The sequence below is a fragment of the Mchenga conophoros genome, linkage group LG9 (assembly GCF_057382185.1).
Source record: "Mchenga conophoros isolate Kocher_MC1m ecotype Shallow Benthic linkage group LG9, M_conophoros_male_GT1.1, whole genome shotgun sequence".
In the NCBI taxonomy this organism is placed as follows: domain Eukaryota; kingdom Metazoa; phylum Chordata; class Actinopteri; order Cichliformes; family Cichlidae; genus Mchenga; species Mchenga conophoros.
In genome coordinates, this window is record NC_140534.1 from 35147217 (window position 1) to 35165248 (window position 18032).

The following is an 18032-nucleotide window of genomic DNA, read 5'->3' on the forward strand; positions in this document are numbered from 1 at the left end:
ACATAAATCTGTTACGATCTCGTGCTGTTAAAGAGAAATATTTCTTTGGCAAACAGCCGCAGCACAGACCGAGCTGCACGTCTGCACCCTGCATGGACGTCTTCGTCTTTCTGCACTCCTTCCTGGCTGAAGAACTTTTGCTGTTATCTATTACAGCTCAAAATGATGGAGCCTTTGGAGACGGACACGCCCGTGAGACAGAGACATAAAGCTGGTGACCTTAGTTCACCTGCTTGCTAACAGCAAAATAATACCTGAGGGAAGATGTCAGATCAATAGCCGTACTAACAATATGATATAAACTTATCTGAAGCAACTTGTATGTTTCATTCAGGCTACGTCCACACTAACACGTTTGCGTTTGAAAACGCATCTTTCTCTCGCGTTTTCAAAACGCTCCCCATAGCGGATACATTTGAAAACGGTGTCTTCGCATCGCAGTGTGGACAGCGACCCCGGAGCCTTTCAGAAACGATGATGCAGTCATGTGACCAATGAAACTAAGATAGCGGAGGGCGTTATACAGCAGTTGTTTGACAGCCCTGTTAAAGATTAATATCAGTCTGTAGATGCTCCAGAGAGCTCTTCTTCAAATTCTTTAACTCTCACTCGCTTTTGCAACTTTGGACTTTTGTGTTACTCGCAGCAACAACTCCACCTCATTGTGAGTCCATTTAAAAAACTCGCTGCTTTTCCTCCACATTCTGCTGCAACGTTTCAAAGACCCGGAAAGTAAATAAATGGCAGACAGAAATGAGGCAGGCTGAATCTTCTTGCGTTTCACGTAAGCGTTTACGGCCGTTTCAATGTGGATGAACAACTGCTCGTAAACCACTGAAAATGAGTGTAGACGTTTTCAGATGTATCCAGATTAGTGTAGACGTAGCCTTAAAGGTGAATGATGTGCAGGATCTAATGCTGACACATCACAGCTACAAACACCTGAAGAGAGTTCGCTCACAGGTGGTTTGCTTAGTTTAGTTCAGCCACTGATTTTCACACCTTTGGGCTCAAAGGAAGATTTTTAACCTTTGAAAGGATGAAAGGCAGCTGGGTGACGCCCACATTATGACTGGCCTGAGGCAGCGCTGCTAACAGGAGGTGGCAGCAGAAAAAGGTTTTCAGGTGTGCAGCATTTCTTCAGATCAGGTCCATCATGTGTGCGTCACCATCCAGTTTGTTTTAATGAGTTCTGATTAACACAGCGGTCTTCTCGGGTGTCTGGACCTCCTGCACCGCTTCATCAATTTCAATAAATGAAAAGTTGTGTAGACAGGGTGAAATAAAACGCCTCCTCTGATCTGCTGTGAAATAAAACTGTGAACAAGACAAACCGGCGTGTTGCCAGAAGGAGAATATGACCTTAAAGCAGCAGCTTAAGCAGCTTTGCATGCCGGCAGCACAAACACAGCGTGTGGCCCAGTGTTTAGCAGCGCCACGGTCGGTGTGCTGCTCAACTTAAATACCCACAAGTCTGTGCTTCCACCACAGGGAGGCCTGTGGTGTTTGATATGACAGGAAGGAGATCAGCGTTTGAATCTGCAGCACACATCATGCTCTCCGCTCTGCTTTCCAGTAAAGTCTCTGGAGCGTTTTCAGCGTGAAGTTTGGAGCTTTTGGTTTTTTGTTTTGTTAAAGAAGTGAAAGAGTGGAAAGCTGCCAGGCTGAGCAGAGCTCTGGAAGCTCTCCAGCTGAGTCCTCTCCATACAGCTGCTGTGGTGACACGTCCAGGAAGCCGACTGCAGTGGAATTAAAACACGCCAGGGACGCATCAGCAGCTCGCTCACATTTCTACACCTGTAACATGAGGCCTCAGGCGCCTGATGAAAGAAGCTGCAGGGATTCAGTTTGTTAGCCTAGAATCGTCTCTCTGGGGCTCCGAGTTAAAAGAGTCAAACAAAGGAGTTTCCTGCCAGAAGGACCGACTCCCAGCTCGGAGATCTGTGAGTGGACAGTCTGGGCGGTTAGTGTCACAAGCTCTTAACATGAGGTCATCAAGTTTGCAGATACATGCATGACAGCTTTCCACAGTTGGTGCATATCTGGCATCAAGCCGGCACTGCTGGCTGACTTCTGGCATGATAAGATGTATTTCATCCAGATGTGGGCCAGGCCTGGCATAGATGGCACTGTCTATGTGATGGCATGCCACATCTGGCCCGATTATGGTTTGGTTTATGTGGTCCAGGCTCATAGAAAACAGGTCTGGCCTGGATCCGGCATCAAGCTGGCACTTCTGACTGACTGGTGTCATGGCAGGGTGTATGTCAACCAGATGTGGGCCACGTCTGGCAATGAGGCACTATTTATGTTCCCATTTTCCTATTTGAGTTAGAAGACCCAAATGCCATGTTGCAATGCTATACTGCTATGGTAGCTAATGTTTCAAATGCAGGTTTGACAGGTTTGTGAGTTCACACTTTATCCAAACCTAGTGAGGGTTTACTCAGGTTCACCACTCGGTGGCTGTAGCTCAGGAGGAAGAGCAGGTCACCTACTGATCGAAAGGTTAGGGGTTCGATCCCTGCCTCCTCCAGTCTGCATGTCAAGAGTATGAATGTAGTTAGGAAGCACTCAGTTTAGAGAAAGTGTGTGATTAGGTTAATATGACATGTTGCATCGAGCACTATGAGTAATCTGGGTGAGTAGAAAAGCACTATATAAGAATCAGTCCATTCACTCTCTGAACAGAGTTTCATCATGTTACTTTTGCACTATTATATTCTGGCACATGTTGTTATTACATGGCTTAATTAAGGTACACATTAGGCTGACATCTGGGCCAGCACAGGTCCAGCAGTGAGTCTGCAGCTGGCCTTGTGCTGGCCCATGTGTGGGCCACCTCTGGAAACCAGATCTGGGCCACCAAAGGGCCGTCATTCTTTGCAGTGTGTGGGCCATACCCATTTTGCTAGGTTACTATAGTAACAGACCTTCCAAAAAGTCTGAGCCCAGGTTTGGTGGGAGAAATTCAAGGATTTTTACTGGATGTTGCATAGTAGTAATGAGCGGGTGTCTGTGACTGCTGAGGCTCATATTGGTCTTGTTAAACAAAGAAACTTCCCGGAGGCCTCAGCAGGTCACAAATGTCTTCTTCACTAAGACATTTGACCAAACTATCAGTACATTTTCCAAAATCTGTTATTTTAATACAACATGAAACAGTACATTGTATTTTGTGAGACAGACGTTCTGTACAAACCAAACACACTTTGGATGGATGATATATGTTTTATTGGTATCTGTCTTTGGAACCTGAAAACAGTTGACAACGGGACAAAAACATGTCAAATTAACCATTAAAAACCTTTAAAAGAGGCCAAGAGTCGTTCATTCAGCTGTGGATCAAACATCATTAGTCATATGTTACATTGTATCTCAGCATTTATCATTCAAACACATTTATTTTCTACAGTTTCTCTTCAAATGAGAGAGCTTCTTTTGAAAAATCTCACTGAGACTAACCAGTTACGTAAAAGGATAATAAATCTGCGAGGATCTGCCCACACTGGATCCCTGGTTCTGTGACGAGAAGAAACGTGAGGCGTCGCTGAATGTTTCCACGCTCGCTGTGACCCAATCAGACGTTCCCAGACGAGCACCTGGACACTCGTGAGCTAAAGGTGATGGATGCAGCTCAAGTTGTTCCACAGCAAACCAGTTCTTAGGTCAAAGTTCTCTTTGTTGGAGGCAAAGGTGGACCTTTCCTGAACTCCACCTTAAGTTCTGGTTAAATTTTACAAACTGGGTAGGATGAAACGTCCGTCACTGGCAGCGAGAACACCGTGACTTTTGTGTGTGTGTGTCTAAAACTGTTCATCGTGATAGAGTTCGATGCACACTGAGGCCAAAAGTCTCACTGCTGTGTCTCTTTGAGATGGGACCTGCTGACGGAGTCACTTACACTCAGAGTGGCTCAAACTGTGGTTCTGGACCCAAAATGTGTCAGTGGACGAGTCTTTTCCCATCAGTGAGTGGCCAGTCTTACCTGGGCTCTCTGGCCATGAAGAGACCCGTTGATAGTTTTAAAACATTCTCTGGTTTTCTGAGATGCTCCGCCCACATCGACCTTCTCATTACAGCTCAAAAGTTCAGCGCAGTGTGGGCGTGGCCTTTTCCCTCCCATGCCTCTCCGCTTTCATCTGAAGCCCCTCCCTCCTGGATGAGGCGCTTCAGGACACTGAAGAGGCGCTGATGGACGCCCCTGCCTCCTCCTCCTCCTCCTCCACCACCACCACCTCCATCCTCCTCTGACTCCTCCACGCCCCCTTCAGTCGCTGAACACTCCTGCAGAGCTCGCTGCAGCTCCACCTGATGGAAAAAGACAATTTCAACACCAACATCACGTCTTAAACTCTCTAATCCACAAAACTCAGGACTTTAACTGCTGTCCTACATTAGATAATTTGCAGTTCATCAGTGTTTGCAGGAAAGCTGGGATTAAAGTCGGCTCGGAGTCGGATTTGATCGCTGAAACCAAATTATTATCCCTCCATCACTGGAATTCCTGAATGATGCTGGTGCCAGTTTCCCTTTCACGTTGGAGCTTCCTGGCTGAGGTTGTATTAAAATTATCTCTGAATCTACAGAAACACTACTGGCTGCTTTGATTGACAGGAGTCCTCCACATGTAACTGTAATTAACCCGGACCTCTGCACTGTGGATGTGCTGGAGCATTTTTAATGGCTTGGTGTGGAGCTGAGAAGGTTCACAGACACAGGAGGACATGCTGGTGTGACAGAGCAGGATGCTGGCGTGGGGTGAGATGGACCTCTGAAGATGTTTTCAAATACATTACCTGCAGAGGGAGCGCTGCTTTGGCCCCAAGCAGCGTGGGAGAAAACCACGGTCTAAAAATCTTCTCACAGATCACCTGAAGACGAAGAGGAAAAAGTCACAAATCACACATCGGACTCTCGAATTAGATGAAAAAGAAGAAGAAGAAGAAATCTGCAAAAAAAAGGGGAAAGCTTCCAAGTAAAGAAAAGTGAAGAAGAAGAAGAAGAAGAGCGCATCAGGAAAGGTAATCACAGAGGAGGAGGAGCAGTGAGTCTGAGCAGCACCTGATTGGTTTATCAGTATGCAGACGACATCACACACACACACACACACACACACACACACACACACACACACACACAATGACTTCTTTCTCTCCGGAGATGATTGGCAGGTTGAGGGTCATTGCTGGGTGCGCCCAAGAGACACCTGTGGAGCCTCACTTTGGCCAATGGCAGAGCAGCATGTTGTCAGCATGTCATCATCACTCATCTTCATCTTCTCCTTTCTTCTTCGTCTCTTTGTTCTTCGCCTCCTTTCCTCAGTTTTGGTTCAGTTGTCAGTTCATCTGTTTTTTCTCCTCTTTTGTGTCTTTGTTCCTTTTTCTTCATCACCTGAACTCTTTCCCACTTCCTTCCTCTCTGCTCCGACTTACTCTTATTTATGGTGATAATTGATTTTGTTCTGTCTCTGGTTTCTGTTACTTTCCTTTAAATTTCAGCTTCCTGTCCTCTCTCCTGGGATCCATCCACTCCGTTAGTTTCTCAGGATCCCGCCTCAGACGCCGCTGTGTTTGCGCCTCCGGTCGTCACCTGTTAGAGAAACAGTTTCCGTCCGTCTCATATTTAAACGTCCTCTTTTGGTGGATGAATGCAGGTATCACGTATCACGAGTCATGTGATACGGGGCGATGAGAGTCCGTCCTGGTGTTGTCACGGCGATGGCGATGGTGACAGAAACGTCGGCTCAGCTTCTGGTGTCCTTTGTCCTCTGAGTTTGACGGGCTGATGAGTCAAAACAACTTCAAGCTAACAACGATCATCATAATACTACTACTGCTAACAATGTAATATAATGTAATGTAATATAATAATATAATATAATGTAATATAATAATATAATATAATGTAATGTAATATAATGTAATATAATAATATAATATAATGTAATGTAATATAATGTAATGTAATATAATAATATAATGTAATGTAATGTAATATAATATAATGTAATGTAATATAATATAATGTAATATAATATAATGTAATGTAATATAATGTAATATAATATAATGTAATATAATGTAATGTAATATAATATAATGTAATATAATGTAATGTAATATAATATAATATAATATAATGTAATGTAATATAATATAATATAATGTAATGTAATATAATGTAATGTAATATAATATAATGTAATATAATATAATATAATATAATATAATGTAATATAATATAATGTAATGTAATATAATGTAATATAATATAATGTAATATAATATAATGTAATATAATGTAATGTAATATAATGTAATATAATATAATATAATGTAATGTAATATAATATAATGTAATGTAATGTAATATAATATAATGTAATATAATGTAATATAATGTAATATAATATAATAATATAATGTAATATAATATAATGTAATATAATGTAATGTAATGTAATATAATGTAATGTAATATAATATAATGTAATATAATGTAATATAATATAATGTAATGTAATATAATGTAATGTAATATTAGAATTGGCTTTAATTTTGTGATTATAATTTAATTTAAAAACAATTTAAAGGTAAAAGTAATTTATTAAAAGTAATTGTAAATGATTTAGAGAAATTCTCTAAGTTGTTTCACTTTAACATTATAAATAATAAAAATACTCTCCTAACATCTTCAGTTTAATAATAAAACAATTTTGAACAGCAATGAAACAACAATAACAACAATAATCATAATTCTGTAAATAAGTAAAGAAAGAGAGGAACCACAGCACAGAAACTGCTGGAATAATAAAGATGACAAATATTTTAATGTGAGCCTAAATCATGACTTCGTGCTGTAACTAATTTTGTGTTTTTGTTTCCAAGCAGATGACAAATGTAACTTTTTTCCATATTTAGAGAATAAAAATGTGTCTAATGTGAAGCTGCAGAGCGATGAGCCAGAAACTCCAAATTTATGCAGAAGTTTAGATTTAAAAATGGACTTTTGATGTGAAATACAATCAGATGAAATATTAAGAACATAAATATTTTACTCCCATCAGAGGATCTCAGATGTGAGAGCAAAGGTCACGGCCCCCACACCTCACCGCTCTTTAACAATCATAAACAATAAAAAAGTGAATAAATTCATAATTAAAGTAATAAACTGCATGAATCTGACATATAGATAAATTGTGTCGACTCTTCAGGTTTAATTTGATACAGAAATAAAATCGACAGAAATGAAAATGAATTTTTCAGTATAAAACTTTTCACTTTTTTCTTTAAAAGTTATTTTATTGATCAAATATACAAAATGCATTTAAAAAAGAGAGAAAATCGTTTCCTCAGCAGCAGTGAGCCTGCAGACAAAATCACCTGCACAGGTAAATAAACAGGTTGAAACTCTGCCTGTCAGCAGGATCAGGCCGGTCAGTAATTATCATTCCACACTTTTCCACACGTGTAATTAGACGTTGTGGACGATCGACGGTGGAAGAGGAGAAACAGACCAACCCTGTAATTTTCTGCAGAGCGAGCCGACGGCTCAGCGCTCGCGCCGAGGAATGAAAAACATCCACACAGGTGGACAAAGACTCGGAGAGGAACAAAGACACTTTTAATTTTAGACGCTTTTGTTTCTCAGAGTTCTGCTTAATTATACAAAATGATTTTTATTTATTATAAAACTTTCTCCTTTTAGCCAGTTTATTTCCTCTGCAGACTGAAAGTTTTATTACTCACTATTATTTTACAAAAAACACAAAACTCGTCTAAAACCTGATCATTTTGTACAGTAAATAGATAAACATAAATAGATACATACGTAATAATAATAATAATAATTTCATAGGAGGGAAAAATAAAAGAGTTAAAGTGTTAAACTGAACGGACTTTGATGGTTTAGTCATGTGACCGCTGCATTTGAGAGAATAAAATCACACCAAATTAAAGTGTCACAATAAAACACATTTTCAGCAGATTTTTACAAAATAAAAGCTCAAAGCTGAAAGTGTCACAGTGAGGTCACAGGGCCTCGCTTACCTGCAGGTTGCTGTTGCTGCGGCGCGGGCTGCACCTGCGTTTGCTCAGGTTACACCTGGACGAGCAGTCGAAGAAGTTGCAGTCGTCGTCGCTGCTGCAGTTCTGTTCCAGGATGTCCCTCATCTTCGGCTCGAAGAACGCCATGTCCACGTCGATCGCCACCACCTGCAGGACACACCAGAGGACACCCGCCCTGTGTGAGCCCATGCTGCAGGATTATCCACACCTTATATTTTCAAAGGTGCAAAACATGACACACAGCCTGGATGTGCTCACGCCATCCCAGCACGCTACATAAATAAAAAACGTGTCCCACATGACGAGCTCAGATCTGCCTGAAATTCTGCCCTCGAGCTCAGAAACCTTCAGGTGCTGCGGCTCTATGAACACGGACTCTGTGGGCTGAACACAAACACAGTGAGGCCTGAAGTTCTTCAGATATTTGGATGTGTGAGCTGTAACGGCAGATTTGGAGCTCTGTAGAAACCAAAAACTGAAGATGCATGAAGTGAAATCCTGCCGTAACAATCTGTGACGGATGCACAGAAAGTGTTTCAAAGCTCAGACTGAAAGGAATGAATTAAATCAGCATCACAAAGGTTTTATAATAACAGAAAACAGGTGGTGTTAGGGTTCATTTAAATGTTTACACGTCATGAAATTATTATAACATTTTAAACTAATCAGAATTTTAATTTGCTACAAAAGAGACGAGAATCCAATAAAAATGAGCCACTGACAATTTTCACTCCACTACATTCGATCCAGTTTTTAGGACATGGAATCAAAATAAAAGAAAGCTTCTGATAAATTTCTAAACTACAAAAAGACTCTTTTCGTCTTTATTATTCAAATGAGACTTTACAGAGATTCTTTTGTGCGGAGGAAAAGTGAAAGGAGTTTTAAAGGCCAAATGTCCCCCAGCAGTAAAATATGAAAACATGTTTTTCAGATTTTTCAGATGAGTGATAAAAATCTCACACAGTTTAAATGTGTGTGTGGGCCTCCGGTCACTCCACCGCTCAAAGCACGTTTACTGCAGTGAGTGTTTTTCATCGTCTCAAACTCACATCTTTCTCTCCTGAGCTTGTGAGATTTTTCTTTCATATTTATGACGTCAAACTGAAGTTTGGAGGGTTTTCTTGGAGTAACAATCTGCCGGTCTGTATTATTTAAATCAGCCCTGATGCAGGAGAGACGCACTGACAGGACGCTCGTTTGCTTCTGGCCCGACAGAGATGAAGATCTTCCACAGGCAGTTTCATTTTTTTTACAAACAGCTTTGATCATCTGGAACTATTTTCTGCGGTGGATTAATCGTCACGCCGTGCGGTGTGTGTTGATGTCCTGGATTATATTACCAGTTTGTAAGCAGCAGCGTGTCTCTGTGGCACAGAGCCTGGCAGTGCTCGGGAGGTCTGCTGGGAATAATCTGCAGATAAAAATCTCTTTAACCAGATGAAATGACTCCACTCACACCTGGAGTAAACGAGCGCAGGCTGCACGGTGGTTTTACGGTGCTGGCATTATTAAGTGAGGGCAGTTAAACATGTTCCATGTCAGCACTTTGACAGGAAAAACATTAATCCTGCAAAACCGGGAGAACAATTGTGAGCCTCTGCTTTACTTGACTTTTGTTGGCGCTACAAACGCCTCATTTTTTTCCCTTTAACTGCTCATTTTCCAGCGATCAGGGGCTGAACAATGAGAGATAAAATAGCTTAGGCTGAGCTGTGATTGTTGGCTGGAGTCCAGCGCCGACCTGAAGTGCTGCTGATTTAACGACAAACCATAAAAGCTTCAGATAACGCTGAGAAAACAAACCCTGCTCGGTTCCCTTCCATCCAGACGCTCCGGCTCTGATTTATGACCGCAGGAAAAACACCAAAGTCCACTTCTCATTCTAGAGTAAGCAAGCTTATACTTTTAATTTTAACATTACAGATATTAATAAAGACGGATGAGAAGTTTGATCACGGGGTGATTAATGGGGACTTGGAGATGAGGACGTCTGGCTCCAGCTCATGGAAAACTTTATTTTTAGTCTTTCGTGTGACTGATGGGCCGAGGATCCATCAGAGGTGACAGCCGCTGGATTTGACTCCAGGCACGAGAACAAAGACGCTGAGATTATTTCATCTTTCTCAGAGTTCGGGGATCTTGTTGGGTTTGAGGGTTGAATGAATGAACAATCATCAAAAATCATCAACAGTCCAAAAACTCCACCCTCCAAGGTCTCCGTGTCCTCGTTCATATCTGGACTGCTTCCAGGCTGGTGCCCGTTCCTGGAAATCCCCTCTGATTGTTTCCCTCAGTGAGGCTGTGAGGCACGACCTCCACCCTGGACTTTATTTCAATGGTGTCCGTCAAGTTGCAGGGCGGTAAATCTCAGCCTTCATACAGGAACAGACTGCCGCACACTGCATCAGTGTGCTCTAAAATCATTGGCCTGCCTGTCAGAACTCTGACAGGTTTTCAGCCAACAGGCCCTCAGACAGGCAGCCAAAATCATCAACAACCCCTCTCACATTCTTCACCCCACATTTCAATGCCTCCCCTCTGGGCGACGCCTCTGCTGCATTTCCTGCAGGACTGAGAGGAGGAGGAGCGCCACCATTGTCCCCAAAGCAGCTCTGCTTTTTAACTCCTGCCGATAAGAACATTTCCCACACCAGAAACATAAACTAGTCTGTTTTTACACTGCTGACACTTTACTCACTTACAGTTATTTATTCACCTTTCAGTCACTTTTGTGTATATACTGTATATTCTGTGTATCTTAATTGCCCCTTGGGGATAAATAAAGTCTTTCTGATTCTGATAATGTGCGTGAACGTCCTCACAAAGACAGAAGTACCCAGGTGTGTGTTTGCACAATGACCTTCTCTCCCCAGCAGCAGCGTCACATCTTCTTCCTTTAGCTAAAAAAATATCTGTTCAAGAAAAACCTCACGTAATCCGCCGTCCAGCATCTGATTTCCATCTTTGCTCTAATAGCTTTCTAAAAACACGTCCCTTTTATCTCTTTTCTCCCAGCTCCCTGCTCTGCTTTCATCCTTCTTACGTTCATTATATCCTCAGCCAGCATTAAAGCCATTCAGCCCTCCTCCGTGGTTTCTGAGTCACTGCAAAGACAAAGCAGAGTGAGCGTGTTCAAAGTCACACCTGAGGACTTACCGTGAGGTCCTTCCTGATGGCAAAGTTCTCCGGTTTGATGTCGCAGAGGTGTAGCTTGTGGGTGAAGTCATTGTCAAAGTGCCACACCATGTCCAGGAAGCTCAGCGCGATGCGGTGCATCATCTCTCGGGCCTTCCACCTGGCTCGGTCTCCGCCTTCACCCTGATCCTGAACCTCAGAAATGGCCACGTCATCCAGGGAAAAGATGTTCTGGTCCCAGGCGTGCCCGGCTGAGAGGTACTCCACAGCGTAGAAGTGACCACAGGAGCCCAGCACCTTGGCCACGTGGGTGCTGAGGTCCTGCAGGACTCTGGAGACCAGAGGGAACAGAAAGCAGATACAATGAGGCCAAAGTGATGTCACAGGAAGTCATCATCAGGACAAACATGGAGACAATAAGCTGAAAACTGATAAAACAAGTGTCTTTACTCAGAAGAAGGTTTAAGCTCCAGAGAAGAGTCCGTACTGGATCTGTTACACTGATCTGTGGACCAGACTCTACCAGAGATATCATGAAGTCTTTCTTCATAACTAAACTCTGAGGTGTTCTGGCAGTATCGGGATGGATGGACACATGGATGGATGGAGGAAGTTGGATAGATGGATGGATGGCCACATGTTGGATCGATGGATGTATGGCCTGTATTTATATATAGCGCTTTACTAGTCCCTAAGGACTCCAAAGCGCATCCAGTCATCCACCCATTCACACACACATTCACATACTGGTGATGGCAGCTACATTGTAGCCACAGCTGGGGCGCACTGACAGAGGCGAGGCTGCCGGACACTGGCGCCACCGGGCCCTCTGACCACCACCAGTAGGCTACGGGTGAAGTGTCTTGCCCAAGGACACAATGACCGAGACTGTCGGAGCCGGGGCTTGAACCGGCAACCTTCCAATTACAAGGCGAACTCCCAACTCTTGAGCCACGATCGACCCACATGAATTGATGTTGGATGTATGGATGGATTAATGGATGGATGGATGGATGGACACATGTTGGATTGATGGATGGAGGAAGTTGGATAGATAGATGGACAGATGTTGGTTGGATGGATGCATGGATGTGCAACCTCGCTCATCTGTGCTTTTGTACCCCTTCACAGTCGCGGTCTGTGCACACAGAGGTTTGCACGTTTCCAGCAGTGGATCCGTCTTTGTGGACCGAGCAGTTTTGGTTCGTTACCTTCTGGTAACTTGAGTTCTTGAACTTGAAAGAATCATCACGGATGAAAATCTGGAGACCACACAGGTGTTTTTATCTGATCTCGTTTATGAGCCATTACTTTACTTCCTGTCTGTTTGGGGGCATGCTGACTGTCGTCTACTCCAGGAAATACAGCAGCGTGTCCTTCACACAGGCTTCCTTCAGTAAAACTAAACTAACCCACTAAGCTGTAACAGCCTCGGCTGTCTAACCACGCACCTCTGTCTCCTCCCTCCTGCTCAGTGAAGGTGAACAGAGCTCAGACACCAAAACACTTGAGTGTGAACACATTAGTACCAGTGATGTAAAATAATGCTCTCTATAAAACAGCCGGTGATGAATGGGTTCTTCTTCAGGTGGGGATAAAATGTGGAAAAGACTTTTAATCAGCTGCAGCTCGATGAGAGCTGATATCAGACTCTGTGGTGTCTCCAGCTCCTCTGTTGTGTCTGACCTGCAGAGCTCCACATTCACACAGCTGCTTTCCTCCATTTGTCACTGCAGCAGCACAGGTCACCTCCACTCACTGCTTTTACTTTTGGATGCCAGCCTGCCGGTGTCTGAACGTCTCTCAGACTGAAGCTAATTTCACTCGTTTTCTTTTGTTCTCCAGTTGTGCTCATGAAAAATCAGACATTTTAAAAGTGAAACGTGAACAAAGAAGCCAGGACTAAAACGTTTTTTAAATATTCTTTTGGTCATTTTTCTTTAGGGTTAAAACTCAGAGACAAAACATGACATATTTCAGCTGCTTCACAGGAAAAATCACAAAATGTTTTACTTTGAAAGTAAACTTTGTCAGTAAAAATGGAGGTCCTGTCTGTGCTGCCAGGTTCTCAGGTAAACCGCTGAACCTCGAACTCGATTTAAACCCTCGATTAAACAGGCGAGCATCGATCTTCAATAAATGCATCTGTTTATTGGAGCATCTCAGAACCTCAGGAAGAGTCAAACATACTGACACCATCCAAATCCTCCACCTGTTCAGGGTTTACCTGAGGAAGGTGTACTCCTCCTGCTGCAGCAGGGCCCAGAGCGAGGCCAGCTCCGCTCTTGAGTAACTCATCTCTCTGTTTTTCAGCTTTTTGCCCAAAAGTCTGGCCAGGGAGCTGTTGTTCACTCCTCCTCCTCTGTCTGCATCCTCGTTCTCCTCAGCCAGCCCCAGGGAGTTTCGTACCTGAGGTGACAGGAAGTGAAGTTTGACTCATAGAAACTTTGACTCGTCAGCACCAAACTGAAGCCGCTTACCTCCAGAGTGGCGTAAAAGACGACATCGAGCGGGGAGAGCTCTTCGGCTGCGTCCTGTGGGGGCGAGGACAAGCAGGAGAGTTATTTTAAAACAAGCCGCCCTTCCGGAGCGAGTGGGCACGAGGGTGGTGACATCACCTGGTAGTCCAGAATTCCCAGAGGCTCGTAGGAGGAGAAGTTCTCCAGCTTGGACTTGAGGATGATGGGGCTTCCTCTCCAGCGCGCCTCGATCACCTTCTTCCCGTTCTCGTAGTAGAGGCAGCGTTTGTACTCGACCAGGCCGAGCACGCACAGGTCCTCGCACATGTCGCCCGTCACCGAGCCCTCGCTGAACTCCAGACACTGAGACACAGAGCAGAGGTCAAAGGTCACTCGGCAACATCTTTTCATTCAGTCTGATAATGTTCCTTTCAGCAGCTCCTCAGTTCCCCTGCAGCGAGCACGCAAAACATTAAAAACCAGCTGTCAGCAGGTTTTACAATGAAAATATTAAAACACTGAATATTTATTCATGTTAACTAATACTTTCATTTATTCATGAACTTAAATTTATGACTTTAATCTCAGAAAACACAAGATTTGTTTCTGCTCTCTTAGAAAATCTAATTTTTCCTCAAATATTTATGACTTTAATCACACATGGTGTCATATTTTGTCCTAATAACTTCTCAGATATTCTGAGCTTCAGCTTTACTTCAACTTTCTGCTGTAGGATTTCAAAGTAATCTGACTGAACTGTGATGATGGGCGAGAAGTGATGACAACAGTCTAAAGTTTGGTCATTAGTTGACTTTAAAGACCAGGTAGCTCCAAGCCCTCCTGGGTTTTAAATGCACCTTAGAACACACATGCATCAACACTACAATGAGCGGGTGGAGGGAGGTTTGGAGTCTTCTCTCACCCCCGTTCTCTGCGACCTGCTGGAGCAGGGGGGCTAGGAGGAGGAGTTGGCCGTCCGACTGCGGTCTGGAGTGTGGAGCCTTCCTGCTGCTGTGGAGTCGGGGCGGTCTGCCTCCCCCCACCGCAGGGAAAAGGGAAACACCACCTGGGTCTGGGTGCAGTTCCCCCCTCCAGGGGCAAGGGTACCTAGACCCGGTTTGTAGAGTACGCTTGGGGAGTGTGATCGTGTGTACAACGTCTCTTTATGTCTGTCTCCACGTTGGTTGAGTGTGGAGTAAGAGCATATGAGAGCATGAGGGTGGGAATGGATGTTTGTATCTGTGTGTGCCTGTATGTCTGTGTCTATATGTCAGGTTGGGTGTCAGGCGCCACCTCTCTGGGGACATCTCAGGCCCTCCAAGGTTTGGAGGCCTATCTCCCCCTACCACCACTTCCCCTGCCAGTGGCGGACCCCCTCAGACATCGGTGCGTTGGTGGTTCTTTGTGTCCGGGGATGGGCGTCCAGGTACACACCGGCTCACTCCTTGGCGGCCGCTTATCGGGGCCTGGAGCCTGGTGCTCGCTCGGGCCACTTCGGAGGTGGGGTGCCCCCGGCCTCTCGGCCTGGGGCTCGGTCACTCAGGCACGGCTGGCTGCCGGCGGAGCTCACGGGCGCGTCACTGCAACTCCCCCTGGCTTCTGCTCCGCGGCTGCTGAGTGAGCCCTCATCTGGGACTCTCCTCAGCTCTTTCTGGGACAGTGGCGCGGCTGCCCCTCTGTTGGTCTTCCTTGGTCTCTTGTGTTCTGGGGGCCTCTGGATGTCTGGAGTTTTGATCTCCTCCATACCTGCTTCAAGCCCTGGAGGACGGGGCTGTGGCCCCCCCACACCCTCTAGCAGATCATTACATGAAGGAACCTTTTAAAAACAAGCGCGTCCATGCTCACAGGTGTGCACACGGGTGATCACACCCACAAACTACACCCTTTTTGGCTCCTACCTCAAAGCACACTGTGTTCTGTTGATCTTATGTGCTGCACAATAATGTTTAACATTTAGTATTTACTGTCATATTCCCATATATCATTGTGATGTTGTTTATTCTATTACTCTTGTTCTCTTCTGCTTGCTTTCTTTTTTCTTTCTCAGCAGGTGATCCAGGTGATCGATATATGCATTTTTTTTCTCTGCCCGTTCTGTTGGTTTTTGTCTTTTGCCCTTCTCCCCCGTCCCTCTTCTCAGCTGTTTCTCTTTCCCTCTTTCTTTCTCCCCTTCTTTCCCCCAGTCAAGTCTGTCCCGTATTCAGCAAGTGAAAATAAAATAAACAAAAAAAAAAAAAAAAAAGACCAAAGAAAATAAAGTTCATGGCAGCAAATCACTGTTTTGCTCCTCATCTTCCCTCCAGCTCCTGATTTTCTTTTTCCTAATTTCTGAAACCCTGCAGGAGACGATCTCACATCTGAGTGAGAGAAATGAGTGCACACACACACACACACGCACACACACACACACACACACACACACACACACACACACACACACACATGCACACACACACACACACACACACACACATGCACATGCACACACACACACACACACACACGCACTGTGTCTGAGCAGCTCAGTGTCCGGAGGTGTGAGCGTCGGGTTGTTCTCGGGGATTAGGCCGTTAATCCTCTCTGCTCACATTCCAACACAAGCATCAGTCGGTAAGAAGCTCAGAGGCCCAGACCGACTTCACAATCGCACACCTGCACCTGCCGCTGCCCGCCATGCCATAGCTCTTACTCTTACATTACCTGCGCTTTAAAACCCAACTTTAATAAATCAAATCCTCACATCACTTCGCACAGGGACGAGAAATTTATGCTCCCAGAGGAGCCACAATCAGAGACTCTCTGTTTAAGGCTTCTGCACGATGCTTCTGTCTGATACCTGTCAGTGACAAATTCATTTATTTTGATTTATAAACTCTTGGTCTTGCATATCTCCTGTGTTCCTCTCAATAAACAAAGATGTTTCCACCATGAAGTGATGCTTAAAATTCAACAGAAGTTGAAGTGAGGGATGCTCAGGAATAGTTAATAGTTATTTATCTCCTGCTGGACCACAGCGCTGTGCAGCTGAATAAAAAATAAAAGTATGAAAATGAAGCTGAGACAGTAACGTGAGTCGTGTTAGGGAGGCAGGAAGTGCAGGAGACAGAAAAGCGGAGGACGAGATAGCGCAGGAGGACAGATAAGGCGGGCAGGTATGCAGACGGGTTAATTGGCCTGGGAGAGAGAGGCCCTGATAACGGCTGATGACAGCAGAGCGATGATGAACGAGCCTTCATCCTCTCAGCGTCCCACGGTTAACGTGATGAAGGGGAGAGTTTAGATAACGGGATGTTCAGCCCTTCGTCTGTTTCCTGACTCATAAACATCTGCACATGGTTCATAAAACCCGATGAGAGCGGATGGTGACGTCTCTGTGAGGTGCTTGGCTCAAAGTGACACTGAGCAGGCTGTTAGAGACTGGAGTCAGCTGCTTTCACACTGACCGTGGGAAAAGCAGCACTCACAGGGATTTAAAGGATGTGAAGCTTCCAGGAATAAAACCTCAGAGAAGACGGCCTTCATGCTGGATGGGAGTCGCTGACATTTTAGCTTTGAAATCTTTCTGCTTCAACACGCCAGAATTCAAAGGTGTCACTCAGTTTTAATATCACCAGAGATGGTTATTGCCCATTACAGTAATTACAATTACAGATTACATATAATTTAATTTTTGCTTGATGCATAAAGTTAAAAGATAACTAATAAAACAAATTTTAAAAAGAGACTTTTTCATTTGATTACATTTTGTATGATGGATTATGCAGAAAAAGTAGACTTGGGCTGAAAGATCTATCGCTTTATTACCTATTCAGGTTGTAAATCATGTTTTTAAAAGGTAACTAAGTAACTACTTACTTTTGAAAATAAGTAATCAGTAAAGTAACGGGATTACTTTTTGGTGGAAGTAATCAGTAATTAGTTGCTGATTATTTTTTTCAAGTAACTTGACCAACACTGAATATCACAACCACAAACTCTGAAGTCCACGAAAATGTACAAAACACTCAAAGCAAGCTGTGCTCAGACTATTTTCACATCACTCTTATTCCCAAAGATGATAGATGAATGGATGTTGGATGGATGGGTGGATGGATGGATGGATGGATGGATGTTGGATGGATGGGTGGATGGATGGATGGATGTTGGATGGATGGGTGGATGGATGGATGGATGGATGGACGGATGTTGGATGGATGGGTGGATGGATGGATGGATGGATGGACGGATGTTGGATGGATGGATGGATTCATGGATGGGTGGATGGATGGATGGGTGGATGGATGGATGGGTGGAAGGATTAATGGATGATGGATGGATGGATGGACATATGTTGGATGGATGGGTGGATGGATGGACGGATGTTGGA

General features: G+C 44.1%; 1 protein-coding gene across 3 annotated transcripts in view; it reads right to left on the reverse strand.

The window, feature by feature from the left end:
* Positions 1-3218: 3218 nt before the first annotated feature.
* The window catches only part of dipk1c (divergent protein kinase domain 1C), a 44276-nt gene continuing 29462 nt past the window's right edge, over positions 3219-18032 (reverse strand). For all 3 annotated transcript variants that reach the window (XM_085285742.1, XM_085285743.1, XM_085285744.1), the window contains exons 3-9: positions 13826-14029; positions 13688-13741; positions 13435-13616; positions 11229-11538; positions 8052-8216; positions 4800-4874; positions 3219-4311 (exon numbers count right to left, since the gene is read on the reverse strand). In XM_085285742.1, coding sequence (XP_085141868.1) covers positions 4084-4311; positions 4800-4874; positions 8052-8216; positions 11229-11538; positions 13435-13616; positions 13688-13741; positions 13826-14029 — 1218 coding nt within the window. In that variant the 3' untranslated portion in view covers positions 3219-4083. The remainder of the gene's footprint in view (positions 4312-4799; positions 4875-8051; positions 8217-11228; positions 11539-13434; positions 13617-13687; positions 13742-13825; positions 14030-18032) is intronic.